This window comes from Rhipicephalus sanguineus, chromosome 1, assembly GCF_013339695.2.
Source record: "Rhipicephalus sanguineus isolate Rsan-2018 chromosome 1, BIME_Rsan_1.4, whole genome shotgun sequence".
NCBI lineage: Eukaryota > Metazoa > Arthropoda > Arachnida > Ixodida > Ixodidae > Rhipicephalus > Rhipicephalus sanguineus.
In genome coordinates this window covers 139,294,035-139,311,580 of record NC_051176.1, presented here as the reverse complement: position 1 = coordinate 139,311,580, position 17,546 = coordinate 139,294,035, and the positions used below count along the sequence as shown (strand labels likewise).

At 46.6% G+C, this 17,546-nt stretch overlaps 1 protein-coding gene across 2 annotated transcripts in view; it reads left to right on the top strand.

Moving 5' to 3' along the window:
• The first annotated feature begins 211 nt into the window (after positions 1–211).
• LOC119399011 (uncharacterized) overlaps positions 212–17,546 on the top strand; it is a 68,235-nt gene continuing 50,900 nt past the window's right edge. For both annotated transcript variants that reach the window (XM_037665837.2, XM_037665829.2), the window contains exon 1: positions 212–337. In XM_037665837.2, coding sequence (XP_037521765.1) covers positions 277–337 — 61 coding nt within the window. In that variant the 5' untranslated portion in view covers positions 212–276. The remainder of the gene's footprint in view (positions 338–17,546) is intronic.

Genomic DNA, 17,546 nt, shown 5'->3' with positions numbered 1-17,546 from the left:
AACGGCGATGAAAACAAAAAAAAAGAAGCACCACACGAGCCCTATGGACGCAGACCATTTGAGGACGTTCCGAGATGCGAGCGCCCTTTTTCGCGGCCGCTTCCGGTTGCGCCTGCCGGCACTATGAAGTCGGGCCGCGCGCGGAAAGAAGAAAAATGGGGGGGAAATGTGTGTAGTACAAATCTTAGTGTGCGCGTGTGTTGAGATGAAGTACGACTGCTCTTCTCACGCAGGCATTCCGCACTCCCGGAGGAAGAGGCGCAGATCGCCATCACCATGAGGAGGCGGCACTGTGTCACGTTACTGGTACTGGCCCACGTCACGACGCTCGTATCGGGTGAGTGTGGAACGAGGGTGCGCACGGCGGCAAGCACTGAGCACGAGTCTTTTTGTGGCCCCGAGGATGATGCCCGGCCCGCCACTGCCTCGAGGTCGCGAGCCGCTATGAGCGCACACGCAGCATCACACCGCGTTTCCGTGCTGCGGCCGGCCTCCATTTCTCGGGCGACGCGACGGGGGCCCAATACTGCACCCGCCCGATATCCCATGCCCGGTATCGCTGGCACCGACGTTTTCCCGAGGCATAATCCTGCGCGAAGAAAGAAACAGGACACGTTCATAATTTGTTTCTCGTAGCGTGAGAAGCGTGTTGTAAAAAAAAAAAAGCCATTTGTAGCTCGGCGTACGATGTATGTATACTCGGGTCGCCGTCCCCCTTTTATAGGAGTGAGACAATATAGTCGACACAGGTGACAGCGTGTCGTATTTAGTGCTGAAAATAATGCAAGGACAAGTGATTATGTCGGCAACGTCTTAATTCTTGCCAACAGCTGGAGCGCGAGGACATGCCGTAGAAGTCTAGAATGTTCATGCTAAATGCCAGCCGAAGTGTTTCATGTGCCCTGTGCTGCCCTCGAACATCGACAGCTCTCTGTGTGCTCGACATAGATGATGTGGACCGAGTTACGTTGGTTTTCAAATGCATAGCCCGCATTCGATACACTAGTGCCTGTGTACTAGTGTGGTTGGGGGACAATTGCCTATACCCGCAGTCGGTTTCAGATGACATGCGTGATGATTATGTGGCGCGCTGGAAACCCCGTCGCCAATTGTTGTCCTGGCTGCGCTGCTGTCGCAGTTTTTAAATTGTGTTGACATGAACTAGATATGAGAAATTAGTTCTGCAGAACCCCGCCAGGTGGAGGAAAGGTAATGGAAGGAATCGTACACCTGTCACACAAAGCTGCAAGGAAGTCCGTATGGATTTCCTTGTAACACTGTGGCTTCCGTTTATTTTTGGCTTGGTTTTCATTAAGTAATTTGTGAGATGGTGGCTGTAATACAGGAGTGTACATATCGTGTGTTCTGACGGGGCCAATGAACCGATTATTCTTTGATAGAGAGAGAGATAGGGGGGGGGGGATACAGGAAAGGGAGGGAGGTTATTTAGACTGCGTCCAGTTTGCTACACTACACATGGGGAGGGAAATGACGAGGTCAAAGAGAGAGAGAGGAAGAAAGAGAGAACGCATGAGTGCACACAATTCATAATACACATGCACAGTACAGCCTATCTACAGGCGATTAAAACGAATGATTAAATAATTATTCGTTGATAGGGGCCGATGTACTCTATAAGGCCAAGTAGCTGATTACGGAGAGCAAAGGGAAAGCATTATAAACTACTGCATACCTAACTATGTCGGGATATACGGCCTTAATAACAAACCGACTCGGTAGCCGGCCTGTACCTGTATATTTAACTATGTATGCCGTTGGGCAAATTCTCGAAATTAAAAAAAAAATACACCTCCATTGGTTATCTCAATTCAGGGTAGATGCCAAGAGCATATTGATAATAACTAAACTTTCAATTAGTTAACTATAAAATGCGCCCCAGAGGGCCCATCATGAAATGAAGATCGAAACTAATTTCCCTAAGATTAAGAATCTTCTCCGCTCGTATGTGGTCATCTGTATTGAGGAATGCTTAGCGGAATCATCAGCCGGAAAGCCACGCCATTTCAGCGTCAGTAGTGCCGGGTTCTTCTAAGGAGGAAGAGAGAGGGTAAAGTCAGGGAGCCAAACCGGTCGCGAGTCCGGTCTGCTATCCTACATTGCGGGTAAACAGGTTGACGAGTGAAAGGAAAGAAAGGATAAAGAGGCAAGCAATAGCAATTACTGTTAAGCACTGCTCAACATGCACTAATAATAATAATAATAATAATAATAATAATAATAATAATAATAATAATAATAATAATAATAATAATAATAATAATAATAATAATAATATTAATAATAATAATAATAATAATAATAATAATAATAATAATAATAATAATAATAATTGTTGGGATTTTGCGTCCCAGAACCACAATATTATTACTGTTCAGTATGTAGAACGAGGCCTGTAGCATGTTACGCGTTTTGCATCCGAGTCCCGGGGTGTGGCCACCATGTCATAAAATTCAGTTACGTACAATATGCGAAGCAGTAAGAGCTCTATCACCAGAGAGAGAGAGAGAGACCGAGAGAGAAAGAGAGATGCGATAAGCAATAAGGTTAATGAGAACAACAAACATCCTTCTTGCTGTCCTTCACTGCGATAGGATTAAGGGGGAAAGTCACCTACATGAGTTGACTGAAGTACACGTGTAGCGCAACAATACTTAACGAAGTCATTCTAAAGACAGCGTTAAATAAAAAAAGTCTGTTGCGGAAGATTGCCCGTCCGCATAAACAATTAAGTATACAAATTCGGGCCGGTTTGGCAATATATATCAGTCGAGCTCGATGGTCAGGCCCATGAAGCCAAGAATCATAGTCGGGTGGTCTAGTGACTACAGGGTGACGCATTATTTTTGACCATGCAGTATGTGCGCAAAAAATGTTTAAATGAATCTTCACAGCTCACTAAGTCAAGTGGTCTTCCACTCGACACTCAAAATATCTATACCGGTGTTACCCTGTACGCCACCTTTTTTACTGCATCAAATTTATCTCCTGGTTATTGCGGACAGATAAAAAAAAATCTTGTGCACTGATAGCGCAGTTATTTCTAAGATCCATCTTTCCAAGAGGCAGAAATTACCTGCGTGATAAGTCACGATATCCATATACGACTAATAAAATAAATGCGCACTAATTAATTGTTTAACTATTCACTTTAATGCGCTTGTTGCGATGTCGAAATTGAAGAATTGACATGCAGAAAGTCTCACAATTTCTCCTTCGCAGTAATCTATTTGTCGTGCAAGTATTGCGATCTGTGATTTGCCGCTCAAGTAACGCCCGCCTATTCACGCAATCCACTAGCACAGAAGAAATTCCGTTATATGTAGAATGTCTTTATGATTACAAAAAAGTTCGAAGGAAAAAGCAATATAATGTATTTAGCGTGCTGCTAAAGACTGCTAACTGACCCGCAGGTCGCGGGATCGAATCCCGGCAGCGGCGGCCGCATTTTCGATGGAGGCGAAAATGCTTGAGGCCCGTGTGCTTAAACTTAGGTGCACGTTAAAGAACCGCAGGTGGTCGAAATTACCGGAATTACTACGGCGCCGCTCTGAATGATATCGTGGTTTTGGGACGTTAAACTCCAATAAATATTGTTAGTAAGGCTGCCAACTCTAAAAACTTTAAGCTACTCAATTACATAGCATAAAAAATAGAACTAAATTCTAAGCTAAGCTATCGAGCAAAAAAAAAGTAAAAGAAAGAAAGAAAGAAAGAAAGAAAGAAAGAAAGAAAGAAAGAAAGAAAGAAAGAAAAAGGAACACGATCTGATTATAGGACGGGTGCTGTACTGGGAGAATGCCAATTAACTTTGATCGTCTGAGGTTTCTTAGCGTGCACTTGAATCTCACTGCATGTTGCTTTCTGAATTTGGCTTCAATCGAACTGACTGACGGCGCGGCCGGGATGGAACCTATGACCTCGATATCATCAGAACAGCACCTTAGCCGCTAAGCCAAAGCGGCAGGTGCCCGGCGCGTCCGCCCCAGCATAAAGCCTGCCACGGCTGGAAAAAAAAAATCTGAACTACAGTTCTATAACTTAGGGAGCAGAAACTGTCGGGAAGACTACCACGAAACGAAATGTCAGAACTCTAATATCTCCTCATCCTATGCACTGCATGCCTACGGCAGTAAGCATGACCGATAGCGAAGGTTGGGATATCAGTCATGCAAGGACACAGATCGATAATGAAATTCAAGACAAGGTACTGTAACAACGACTGTCGCTGTCGAAAAATAGAACGCCCCAGGTGAGGATGACTTATCTAGAGTGCGCAGGCATTCTTATTTACTTATTTACAAGTAAGCAGTGCGGCAAGCATTAAAACACGGCGCACGTTAGTGTCACAGCAACGAGGGATCACTCGGGTAATGAAGACGCGTCACAGGGATTCCGCTTGGGTACATGAAGCTTTTGCATTCTGCACCGACAACAGAGAAGACTGGAATTAAGCGATCAAAAAGGAATTGCAACACGCATTCACGTCTGACCTCGCGTGGTGTGCGTGGAGAATTCCTTAATGTGGCCATCTCTCTTATTCGTGCCCACTGGATCGAAGCTTACGACGACTGCTACTACTACTACCACCACCACCCATTTTCTTAAACCTGAAAAATGAGTACTGAACGGAAGGAGAAAGCTGAGGTTCTGCCTTCCTGTAATCATTGTATATAAGCACGTGCAACAACAAACTTTCCTTTGCAACGAAGAGGGTGAGCAACTGTATGCGTGATTCTAAAGCTATAAATGCGTGATGCGTGATATTGAAGCTCTGGGGAGCAGCGATGGCTAGAGGTAGCGAATCAGCCTCGCGTGCAAGAGGTCCGTGGTTCGAATCCAGGTGCCGGACAATTCCTCACCGGACTAAAGAGAAAAATCTGCGTTATGGTGGAATTGCATAAAAAAGAGGCCTGGGGTGCGGCCTCACCGGTGACCACAGCCGGTAATGCATTCCCTCAACAGAGAAGGATTGGCCACCCTGGTGCAGTATGTAGCCACTACCTCCCATATGAATACACCAGTTAACCCTCGGCCCTCAGTTCCCAGCGGCTGCGAAGTAACTGAACTCGGCGGCGGTCTAACTGCACACAAGCAAAGAGAGAAGCTACAGACAAGAGCTTACCGTACCTCATCAATTTGCAAGTTCGACGATAGTGCGTCATTAAAACTAATAAAAAGAAATTCTGCATAATATATGAACTTAACGAGTGTGCAAGAATAGCGTGAGCAGTTATATATTTGTATAGACATATTTCGCACGTTGTAATGCTATTTCTGTGCGAGCTGGGGAAGCAATGCAACTTTCTTTTCAGTTTATTTATGAATATCTTGTTGCAACGAAATCAATCTTACTGACGATTGTGCGCTCGTTTTGCAAAGTACACGTTACTTCATTCTGTGTTGTAAAACTAAGAACGAAACACATTTCGTCATTCGCAAACGTCTTTTCTTTTTATTTCAACAGTAAATGTCTCTAATTAATATACATGGTATTCAATTTACAGTAGCAGCCCTACAATATACCTAGCACTTCGAGGCAAGTCATTGTTAGTATTAAACTGGGAATTAAATGTACTCGTGATTCAGATACACACAGGACAGTCTGAAAATAAAGCCACCGTGACCGCCAGTCTTGCGGTAGATGCTGACTTTTCTTGTGTCGCACGTATACTCGGTAATAACTGGAATGCCTACGGAGTGAATATTTCTTTGAGTTTCATATTGTCAAACAGCGTCTTTTCTTCTTCTTCTTCTTCTTCTTCTTCTTCTTCTTCTTCTTCTGTGGCCCTTTTCTCAAGCCTGCTTGCAAGAGAAACTGCATTATCTTCAGTTATTTTTTCCAAGACACGGCAGCTAAATTCTTTCGGCTCAACACCACAACTTTGTTACACATTGGCGACCACAGAAGAACTGGTTTAGTCAATGCATATGTTTAGCTAATCTTACCGCAGTCATTTCTCCTTTCAACATATCTTCGAATTTTTCCATCGAATGCAACATCACTAGGTTTGTAAATGTAACCTCGTTTGAAAAATATTTTAACGGCAGACAAGGACCAGCATTCATAAAATTGTCTTACGCCAGAGTTGTCCTTAAGAGAAAATTCCAGCCAATCGTGATGCCGGGTATATCATTAATGAGGGTTGCTGGCCAATGGCAAATATCTATCACGAAAGGAAAGCTTTGAGAATTCGGCCCCAGAAACACCGATCACTCCATCGTATGGTTCCCGGCACACATGGGCAGCTTAAGGGGGCGGCCTGCGGAATCTCAACGAGACCGCACACGAGGCGGCGCGAGGACTCATCGACCGCGTCATTCCGGTTTCCCGCGATACACTGCATATTGAGTACAGGGATCAACTATGCACTTATAACGAGATTACTAAGCACTTTATCTAGGCCGGCGAGAGTTTCCCCTCCCGGATAAGAAAGTAACGCGCAGCCAGTCGTTAACGTTACGCTTGCTCCAGACTACCTTATACCCCAACCCCTGGCGAATGAAGCATATCGACCCAGACTACGACGGACAACATGTATGTGAACAGTGTCGTGAACGTGTAGACTTGAACCATATGCTATGTGGTTGTGCATCGAGTAACACTTACGCGAAGAACAAGGAAAAGTGGGACAAAGTGCTGAAAAGTGCTTCACTAGAAGACCAACTTCGGGCTGTCCAGGAGGCCGGTGAGGCGGCGGAGAGCTTCGGGCTCTCTGTCCCGACGTGGGAGATGCCCTCTGCATCTGGCATCTAGCCGAGTGTCCTTCAGCCTTCAGGACCCCTTTTTGGGCAATAAAGTTTCACCACCACTACCACCAAACACTTCTAAGACGCTTGCTGTAATTTTGGACTCCTCATATTCGTTTAAAATAATGAGCAAACATATTATAAACGAGCGTATTATCAAAGAGAGAGAGCAAGTCCTCTGGGTTTGACTATAGGGCTTATGCATATAGGTAAAGACTGAAATGGGTTTTTTCACTTCGTTCTCACTCAGTACGGTTTTTCTTGTCCTGAAAGGGTCGACGTTACGAAATTTCTCTTGACAGAGACGGGGACAAGAATATACCGGTTTCCTCACCAGCTTCGGTGGGCTCATTGGTTATGGCGTTCTGCCGCTGATTACGCGGATATAGGCTTGATTAAGCGGCAGCGGTTGTATTTACAGTGGTGAAATAAGCAAAATGACGCTTGTGCTTATACAGGGTGCCCCAGCTAACTCTAGCCAGAGTTTAAAAATGTGCCGAAGCACTCTACAACGACGCGATCGAATCCACGTTGCTGACTATTGCGTGAAGTAAATCGCACTATTTTTGTGTTCTGATTAATTGCTGAATTAGGCAAGATCAATTGACAGACTTTTTAAGCAACGAAGTTGGGCAGACATTTCCAATTAGAAAAATTGTGGATTGGTTTGTAAAACGTCAGATTCGACAGTTTCTAACTTTCTATTTATTAAAAATGCCCGCGAAATACCAAAACATACCACGTACGTGACATGCCCGCTTGCACGCCTATGCTCGCCGTGACTGCAGGGCTCCATAACGTTCTGCGGGTAGCCGACCATAGCATTTGGTGGCATTTGTCGTCCGGGTGTGCTGCCGCTTAAGAGGCGACAGGGCAGCTATACTCCGTTTCGTGCATCAGGTGCAACGCTGTGGAAGCTATGCAAGAAGTCCGGTCCGCAACACGTGTAAGTCCGCGCGTCTCGCGCTTGGATTTCGTCGTTGTAAACGTGTCCTCCGCGATTGGCTCCGACTGCGCTCTACCGGAACCAATCGCGGAGGCGACAGTACAAACGCAAAGACCCGCTATAAGCGATCCAGAACAACCTATTGACAACCGTATAAATAACGGCGTTGGTTTATTTCTAAGGCACAAACCATCTTCACTTATTAACCAATCTAAAAACAAAAAACAAATCACATTACGGGTGGTAAAATTATTGAAATATTTCTTGGTGCTAACGCATCTAGTGCAAGAAGTCTCGCTAGCTTCTATAGCGTTGCACCTCATGCAAGGCCGATCCAAATAGGTCGCGAAGTTTCGGGCGAAAAGTGGTTCAGAACCTATTGTCACAGCGACATCAGCAAGGGGATTTATGGGGGATGTGATCGGTGCTGCCGGAAGTGATCCCTCCTCACACAGATGGCGCTGAGACTCATGAGCAACTGATGAGCCGCCATTTTCTGAACGTATGGGCTTCTATGGAAGCTTCGCTACCAGTTACATTTACCCTTGCCTGTTGTTCAAAACGGAGTATACGATGGTGGTGGGTGCGCGATGACGCACCTGTTTCTTGCGGCAGCATGAGCGATAATCTCTGCGTCTGCTTATCGCTGTCATGAACCGCCGCGAGCGAAGCGTATCGTTTGTACGCGGTACGTTAAAGAGCATTGTAATCACGGCGCGCAAGCGGCCATGTAGCGTGGTAGTTTTGTTTTGTATTTCGCGGGCATTTGTGGCAAACAGAAAAACACTAATACTTGACAGAAAGTTAAAAACTGTCTAATCAGTCGTTTTGCAAGCCGAACTACAGCTTTCTCATTGGAAATTTTCGCCCAGCTTCATTGCTTCAAAAGTTGGTTAATTAATCTTGCTTAATTAAGCAATTAAAGAGAACACAAGAAAAATAGTCTGACTTACTCCATGGAATAGTCAGCAACATTTGTTTGGTCGCGTCGTCATAGAGTGCGTGGGCATAATTTTAAACTCTGGCTAGAGTTAGCTGGGGCACCCTACATATTGAAGTGAACGTTATAGATTCACTGAAACAAATCGGAGCCCCTACTACGCTACCCGTCATTGATGCCACCTTTTAACACAGCATATTCACCGATTGCACCTGTTTCCTCACCTACCTGCAGTGACCTTATTTAACCGCATTCAAGGAAATCCGGTGTGGAGATACATGCTAAGTTGCCATATAACACGGCATGTATATTACTGGACGCGCGAAGATGTCTATGTGTGTATACTTGAACCGTGGTCGGCGAGTCGGCTGCAGAGAGAACACTAACATTTGAGGGGATGCAACGTTATATAAGTGTTTGTGACAAGTGGCCTCGTAGAGCGATTCATGGAGGGATTACATTTATGTTCTCTTCTGTGACCTCAGCTCAGACCGAGCTGTATCATCTAGTAATTCTATCCCTGTTAGTACGCGGAGGATTCCTTCACGAAAGGTCAAGGGCTAAAGCTTACTGTGAGTTTGTGTGGTAAAGCGGGTACCGGACTGATATTAACTAAAGGCTGCACAGTACAAGTCTTTTTTTTTTTTCAGTGCGTCATTACTTCACTTTTGTTTGCCTTACATCGTAGATAACCAAATAGTCACTGTACTTTCGGTGTTGGTTCCTCCACTGACCTATATTCAAGAAAACAAAAGAGAACGGGTGACTCCGAATTATTGAACAGCCAACGTGTCATAAATTGTGCATCACCCGAAAGAAGATCCCCCAGAAAACAATATTGTTCATTATTATTTGTCCTGGTCTATTGCAGCTCTATCCCCTCGTGCATCTGCCACTTGTAGGGGAGAACTTAGTTAAATAAAATTTCCACGGGTTCCTATAGCGAACAATGCTGGCTTGAGATCTCGTGTTATTAATTTTTTTTCCAACCCCTCGCTTTTCTTTAACTAACGTTGCCATTGAATTCTGACAAATGATAGCTTCAGTAACAACAGCGATTCGCCGCCGCACATCGCAGACCGCACGCGAGGGATGACACAGCGCAGTGCCAACCGACGCCTGCAGCGCTATTTGTCCGAAGCTATTCTTGCGTATACATTGTTCACTGCAAACGAACAACGACATAGCCCGTTCTCGCGGATACAGATATATAAGAAACAATAAAAGGGGTCCCACACGCGGAGGGGGTTGGGAGCCGCCACAATAGCAAAGCAGCCAATTGAAGAAAGACGCGCTCGTACAGCCGCGAGCAGCGGGAGCAACCGCAGAAGAAAATGATTCGCGTGCCTACGCCGCCACATATGCGAGAACGGTCGCGGGTCATTGCGTCGCCTCCGCAACCACTCAAGCGGGCCCGCGAATGCTCCGTTCCGAGCCAGTACGGGCCAAAGACGCCCCCCCACGCGGAAATGAATGTCTCCGATTCCGGAACTGCCTGGGGGATATGCCACGCTTATCTCGCCCGAGGAGCGCGTAAGTGCCAAATAATGAAGGGGCTAAGTGGCTCCGCTCGGGGCCTTATATATAAAGATGCGCCGTTCTCCAAACTACCGGGTTGACACCGCGCTGACAGTCGCGCTTGTTTTTCGCCGGACGGCGAAATCCATGTCGAAGCGTTTAACGAGAGCATGTAGAGGGGAGCTCAAGGCCGCTTTCTTGTAAATAAAAAGAAAATACCTGCGATGGACTGTTCAGCTGGCGCTCAATATACGACGACACAATCTGGGTGGCCCGCTGAAATATATTGGGGGCTGTAGTTAGAGGACAGCGCAGGGCTGTGCTACTCGCGCCTCGGTTCGGTAATAGAGTTGCCGAATGGTACAAGAAGACGGCTGCCTCGGGAACCTTGCGGCCACACGTGTCCGAGCGCTTTCTTCTTTCGGGCTGTATACGCGGTCGTCATGTTCGTGCTGTCTGGAGTCATGCGCTCGTGCGCGTGCCGTGTCCTCTCATTTGCATGCCGAGTTGCCGCTGTCTTGCGGAGAGCCGCGCTATTTCAAGGCCGGTGTAAATAATTAGAAGTTGCAAGTACACATGTCTGATTAGTTGCGAACGATGGAAGGCGTGCTGTGATGGTTTTTTTGCTTTCGTGTAATGAGTTATTGTCTTCCATCATTGACATTGGACGTGTTTCGAGCAGGAAGTATAGGGTCTCACGAGTATGCGGCAGTTTGTGGACGTTGCATGCTCCGTTCATATTCATTTGGTCGGAATGCTGGAGAAGCTAGCTGGACGTGTTAGGCACCAGTCGTAAATACAAACACCTTGGGCAAGAAAAAAAAAGTAGCACGGTCTGTTTCGTTACTTCTTAGAAAGACGAGGTAGCATCTACGAGGTACCAGATGACATAGCACTCTCCACAACTTCGCCCCGAACATCATCGTTCCTGGAGGAGAGAGAAATATGCTTTAAATTAATTAATTTCTAGGTGTTTATGTACCGAAACCACAATCTCATTTTGAAGCACACCGCAGGTGGGCGACTCCGGGCTCATTTTATCCTCCTGCAAATAACGAAAAGGGTAGCTTAGCTGGACGGACATAAAAAACCCAGCTTCGAGATTGTAAATAGGGTTTCCAATAAAATATGAATATTTCATACCTTACGGAATAAATTATGGAATGAGTACGTATAACGAGCCCAACTGTCCAATAACACGCCATGCGAATGCGTCAGTCTTACTTTATTCATCTTCCCGGACATGGCAACAGCTTTTAAAAAATCCAAGTACACAGACCACTATAAATGAAAGCATTTGTTGACTAGAACTCACATATTTTGGTATTCTGGCCGTTTGTATAATCTGCATGCTAACGCATAATAAAATGTGCTTAGGCATATGAGCCTAAATTTAGTGCCTTCGACCAAATGCAGGGTGAGAACAAAGGACACATAGTGCAATACGCGCCCTTTGTTCTTGCCAATATTTTTAGAAGCCATTACGCTGTACCCCAGAGCAGTACATTTGGGAGGTGGCGCAGGGGCTTGGTAAAAAATATTTCGAAAACACTAATGCATTTCTGTGCAATACTCGTTCAGTTGCGTGTTCTGAGTTGTTGAAAGCACCTTTTAAACTTTCTTGGTTGCATTGGTGTCATTGAGCTACTTTAGTTCAGTGTTTGGACGCGTTTTGTGTGTTTTGAGTTTTTGTGTCGTTCGCTCTTCATGTCACCTTTTTTTCATCATACCCGCATCAAGAATCGCATGCGATGCATGCCGCAGTGCTAACCTCTGCAATATCTATTTAAGAGACTGTCTCTCTGTTGCATAACTTTGAATTATAGCGTCATTCCTCGGCCATATATGTTAGCGAGTCGGTCGGCTGAGATAGACAGCGATTTGTGCCGCTCAATCAACGGTCCTGGGTGTAAAGCTTGTGGAACCACCGTTGCATACCTTTTCTGGTGGAAAATTTCTGCTAGCATCACTCGCGAAAAGCAGGAGCTCTAAATATTTAATAAAATTCATGGCTGCTTCGCTTACGTTTCGTTACTGTGGAATGCTACGTTTTTTCCACAGTGCAGGAGCAGAGTAAATGGATCAGTGTTGTTGCACGTTGTTGCAGATTTCGAAAAACACATTTCTGAAAACTGGCGGAAGGTCGATTATTTCTAGCAGAACCTTATTCTTTGAGCTTTGATTGACTTGAAGCTATTGGCCTCGAGGGCCACCACAGGAGAGACCGGCGCTGCTATCGCTATGACGTGGAAAACGCCATCACGTGACTCTCCTTTGCCGCCGAAAGCTTTGCCAACGCTGCTCGCTGCATCTCATGCCCGAGGTTGAAGCTTTGTTTTTTCTTCAGCATGGTCTATTGCTTTGTGCCGCAGTGCCGAACGTATTCGACCGAGCCAGGTGTGAGTTTCCACGCATATCCCCAAAAAAAGAAGCAGCGAGATGCGTGGTTGATAAAGCTTAGAATGGGGAAGCAACCCAGCACCCATTATCGCGTGTTTAGCAAGAACTTTCGCGAAGAAGATTTTCTGTACTGTGTTGGAGCTAAAATGTTCGGTAAGTACGTGACACTTTCCGTGACTGTACACATAGAAATTTACAACGTTTATTCACGCCAGGCTCGAAAAGACGGTGCCTGGTTCCCGAAGCAGTGCCGTCGCAAAACCTTCCTGTCCGGCCCTTGGACCGTCCAAAACACACCGAGCGTCGCCGGAAGGCGCTCGGCACAGGGGTGGCGAGAGTGTTCTATTCGATCTCCTTTTACGCTGCATATTCGGACGTGGTCAGCCTCATAGACTGCCTCTCCTTCCGTTAGCAGCCGCGACGTGCTGAACTGCTGGTCAACGAACTCGTTGATGCCAGAGACCGGCAGAGTCACTGAAAACGAGATACGGTAATTGTAATTAGTAGTCGAAGAAGCGATTCACACGTGCTGGCATATCACATCAGTCAATGTACCCCTCGCAGAGAAGCACACGAAGCAGAAGCGTGGATAAAGGAGACGAAAATATGTACGGTTGAACTTCCAGTTATTAAAATATATCTGTTATAAATCATCGTCCGGCAGCATTTCTGGCTAAAGTGGTAAGCCGCACTCACCATGAGCGTTGTGGACGTTACTGTTATTGCGGCAAAATAACTAATGGCTACCTTTACGAAGGATCTCGCGAACGTAATAACCAATGTCGAAGCATCGTTTGCACTCGGCCATTTGATTACGTGCTGAAAACTAGGGCAAGGCGTTGCCGTGAATTGTGCGCGGCAGTCCGCGCCGATCGAAACGGTATACCTCTCGGCCGCGCAATTTCCACGCAAAAGCAAGAGATAGGTGCGCGATGTCGCGCTTGCCTCAGTAAACATAAATGTACACGAGATGCGAGGATGCTTCGAGTAACAGATTATTAGGTAAATTACATAACTCACCTTTTACAAGAGTGGGCTCTTCACGTTCGGTGTCCATGGCTCCGCGCGCACTCCCTCCGTCGAGAGTGCACGACGCGACGATGACAGCGCGTTGGCTCACAAAAAACCTTTGCTGGCGAACACACTGACTGCTTCACAGCTAATACAAGAGCATTCAGCGTTTGCAAAACAAGAAAAACCATGGCTGAACACTGGCGATGTCGAACACCCCGCGCACTCGGTACCACGTGATGCCGTTTTATACGTCACAGAGAGATTCCGGCAGACGGCGCCACGGTATGTCCTCGCCGCCAATATGGCTGTAAAATGTCCCCTAAAGTTATAAATTACAAATTCGCGTAATTGTGTAAATTTAAAAAGTATTGTGTTGGCGATCGTGGCGCATGCAAGTTTTACGGGTGCGCGCGAATAGTAATTTTTTAGAGTATAGAATACAAATCGAGAGCAACCAAATTGAATCAAATTGTGTTGAATAATTAACAATACTTTCACCAGTAATGTAAAAAGTGTTGTGATCCTTATCATCACTACTATACAAAGCTTCTTTCATTCCAATGACCATTACACAACTTGCGCTATTAAATGCACAATTGGAATATTATGAACAAATTATCCGTTTGTATAGTAAGGATATTTCAGAGTGTACGTGGCTGTGCATTATGAGAATGAAGTTATATAAAAAGACGTTAGTATCGGTGTACACGTTGAAGGATGCACATCTGGGCGAGTTGCATGGTGATAAGTAATTTTGTCAACAAGAGCACGGGATTTTAAACAGGGACAAAACGAAACGGATTGTGTTTTTCCTCTTGGCTTTGTCCTTGTTTCGAATTCCGCGCTGTTGGTTGACAAAATGGTGTACACGTTCTTAACTTTTTCTATAGTTGGGATAGTTGCGATTGAGGGGATACGCCCATTATATCACTTCGTGTCGCAATGAAATATATTGAAGTACAATGCGTAGAGTAGAGAGAGAGAGAGAAATAGATGAAAAGGAAGAGGCAGGGAGGGTAACCTGGTGCGAGCGACCGGTTTGCTACCCTGCACAGGGGTGGGGATATAGGGGTCGGAAAGAGGACAGAGAGAGAGGGAGATAAAATAAAACAAAACAAAACATCCACACACATGCAGGACGTCCTATCACAGCCGTTATGATAGCCCGGTTGAACGCAGAAAGCGCATTAGCGCCTGCACAGCCTTCTTCTGAGACGTAAAGTCCTGTCGGTGGCGCAGGATTCTTTCTTCCGAAAGAGTTCGGTCGTCCAATTTGTCAAGCGCGTTGCAAAGCGACTGTCTCTGCGAACAGTACTGTGGACAGCCGCACAGAATATGCTTAATTGTTTCATCACTTCCGCAGTGGTCACAAGCTGCGGTGTCGGCCATTCCTATGCGGAACGCGTACGCACAGGTAAATGCGACACCCAACCATAACCTGCACAGAAGGGTAGCGTCACCTCGACGAAGTCCTGGGGGAATTCGAAGGCTGAGAGTTGGGTCTAGGGCATATAGTCGTGCGTGATGGAAGTGTGGCTCGTTCCATTGCGACGCGTGCTGAGTTGGCGAGCAAGCACGCGGAGCTTCCGTGCAGCGTCAGTTCTGGAGAGCGGTATTAAGAGTTGATCGTTTTCAGTATGGGCGGAACGGGCAGCTTGATCGGCCCGTTCATTGCCGATAATGCCACAGTGGCTTGGAAGCCACTGAAAAGTTATTTCATGTCCTTTCTCAGTTAAATGGTGCGTCTCTTCTGCAATCTCAAATACAAGTTGTTCGTGCGGGCCGCGTCGTAAAGGTGACAGAAGAGACTGTAGTGCCGCCTTGGAGTCACTGAACATAGTCCATTTTTGTGCCCGTTCATCACTTATGAAATGTAATGCGACACGAAGCGCTGCGAGCTCTGCTGCCGTCGATGTCGTAAGGTGGGAGGTCTTGAATTTCATTGTTGTGGCTTTAATCGGTATCACAACTGCTGCAGTTGAGCTGTTTGGCAAAACGGATCCGTCAGTGTATACGTGTACATAGCCTTGGTACTTCTCATATAGCAGGAGTAAAGCGAGCTGTTTAAGAGCAGGTGACGACATATCCGCTTTTTTCCGGATGCCAGGTATTGTTAGGCTGATGTTGGGCTGTTTCAGGCACCACGGAGGAATCGAAGGTCTCGCGGCGGGCATGCAGCATGTTGGTAAAGACTCGCCATACGCGGTTACCGTTTGGCAAAAAGATGCGCGTGGTCTGTCTGCTGGTAAAGAGGCTAGGTGGTGGCGAGGAGTCCGAGCCAGATGCTTTATATGTGTCCTAAGTGTTTCAACGTCAATGTGTGTCTTGGTGAGATGCGTAGAGTACACATAGGTTATACTTGCGCAAATAATACCGAAGGCAGCCGTCCTAGCCAATACGATGCCTCAACACATTTTGTGTCGGAACCGTTGTGGTTTAGCCGAAAAAAGCATGACTCTCGAAACAATGCATCCCGGTCTACTGCGTAACTTCTCCTCTTTCATGGCCCCTAAGGTGGTAGTTTTGCTTCAGGTTCATGTTTATGCAAAGTATTATGAAACCTTTCGAAAAATATTCGTGTTTGCTATTAAAATAACTATTTGATTCGAGGTTCGAATTGAACAGCACAATAAGAAAAAGATAAATGTGTGAGTGTGTGTGTGTGTGTGTGTGTGTGTGTGTGTGTGTGTGTGTGTGCGTGCGTGCGTGCGTGCGTGCGCGCACGCGCGCACACACACACACACACACACACACACACACACACACACACACACACACACACTAAGAAAAGGAGATAAGTTTGCGCCAATGCGAGGAAAAATAACACTTCGTTCTTTTCTCGGCACATGACACCTTATCAATTTGAACACTCTAACGTGGAAAGATAAAGGCGGCGAAGATCGCGCTTATCAGGTTTCGGCAAACGTTCAGCAAGCGAGAAGTACCTAATGACACAGCAGGCAGCGTAACGTTCTTCGACGTAGCGTGCGATCTCGGTGTTGTATAGAACTACTTTATACATTGCATGAAATGAATGAACCCTACCTTTAGAAGATATTTGAACCACTTCGTAATGCCAATGAAATGACGGGACTTTCATTCGATTAAGGACACGATAGTCGCGTGCCAACGACATGGAAAGGAAACCAGCGTTTGTTGTGACCTGTAGCATCGGCCCGACCACAATATACGTTTTTTTTTTTTTTGCTCGTTTTTTTACTTCCAGCACTCACGGGGTTAAATTAGCGCGGCCTGATTGCGGTATGTGGCAGATCAGCAGTAGTAATCCTCCTTGATAGGCTGGTTGTTAAAACAAAAAATGGCGAATATGAGGACGGCAGCTGATGTTATTTGGATCACTCGCTAAAATCTCCTGGTTAAAACAGTAAATCGAAGGAAGGGTACTCGAAGTGAAAGAGAATCAGAGCGAGGGCAGAGAGCGCCCGACGGCCGCCCTGGGATTGCAGTAATCCAGTGACACTGCGGCTGAGCCACCGCGTTCCGCAAGGCGAGCGATATCGATCACGCGTTAACCGGCTGCCGCTGACACCCGGCTTCGGCCAAGGAAAAAGGGGGAGCAGTGGTGCTGACCCTGACAGGCACGTGGCGGCGTCGTCGCCTGCTGACCCTTCAGGCGGCGCCCTCCCCCGCCGACCTTGCCTCATCACCCACGACCGGCGGCCGCCGGCGCCCCCCCCCCCCCCCCCCCCATTGTTTCCGGCTGGCTCCGTTTCACTCCTCGTTCCATGTCCATTCACACGACCGCGGTGCCGGCACGAAGGATCCGCCGCACTCCCAGCACTGGGTGTGTGGGCCACCCGGAACTTTCTCAGGCTTGTCGGCGTCATTAGAGCTCTCGCGAAGAACACGGGCGTCGAAATGCTCATTACGAGCAGCGGTACTCTGCACACCGTGTGCCCTGCGTACATGCGTCTCCCGCGACTGCCCAGAGACGTGATG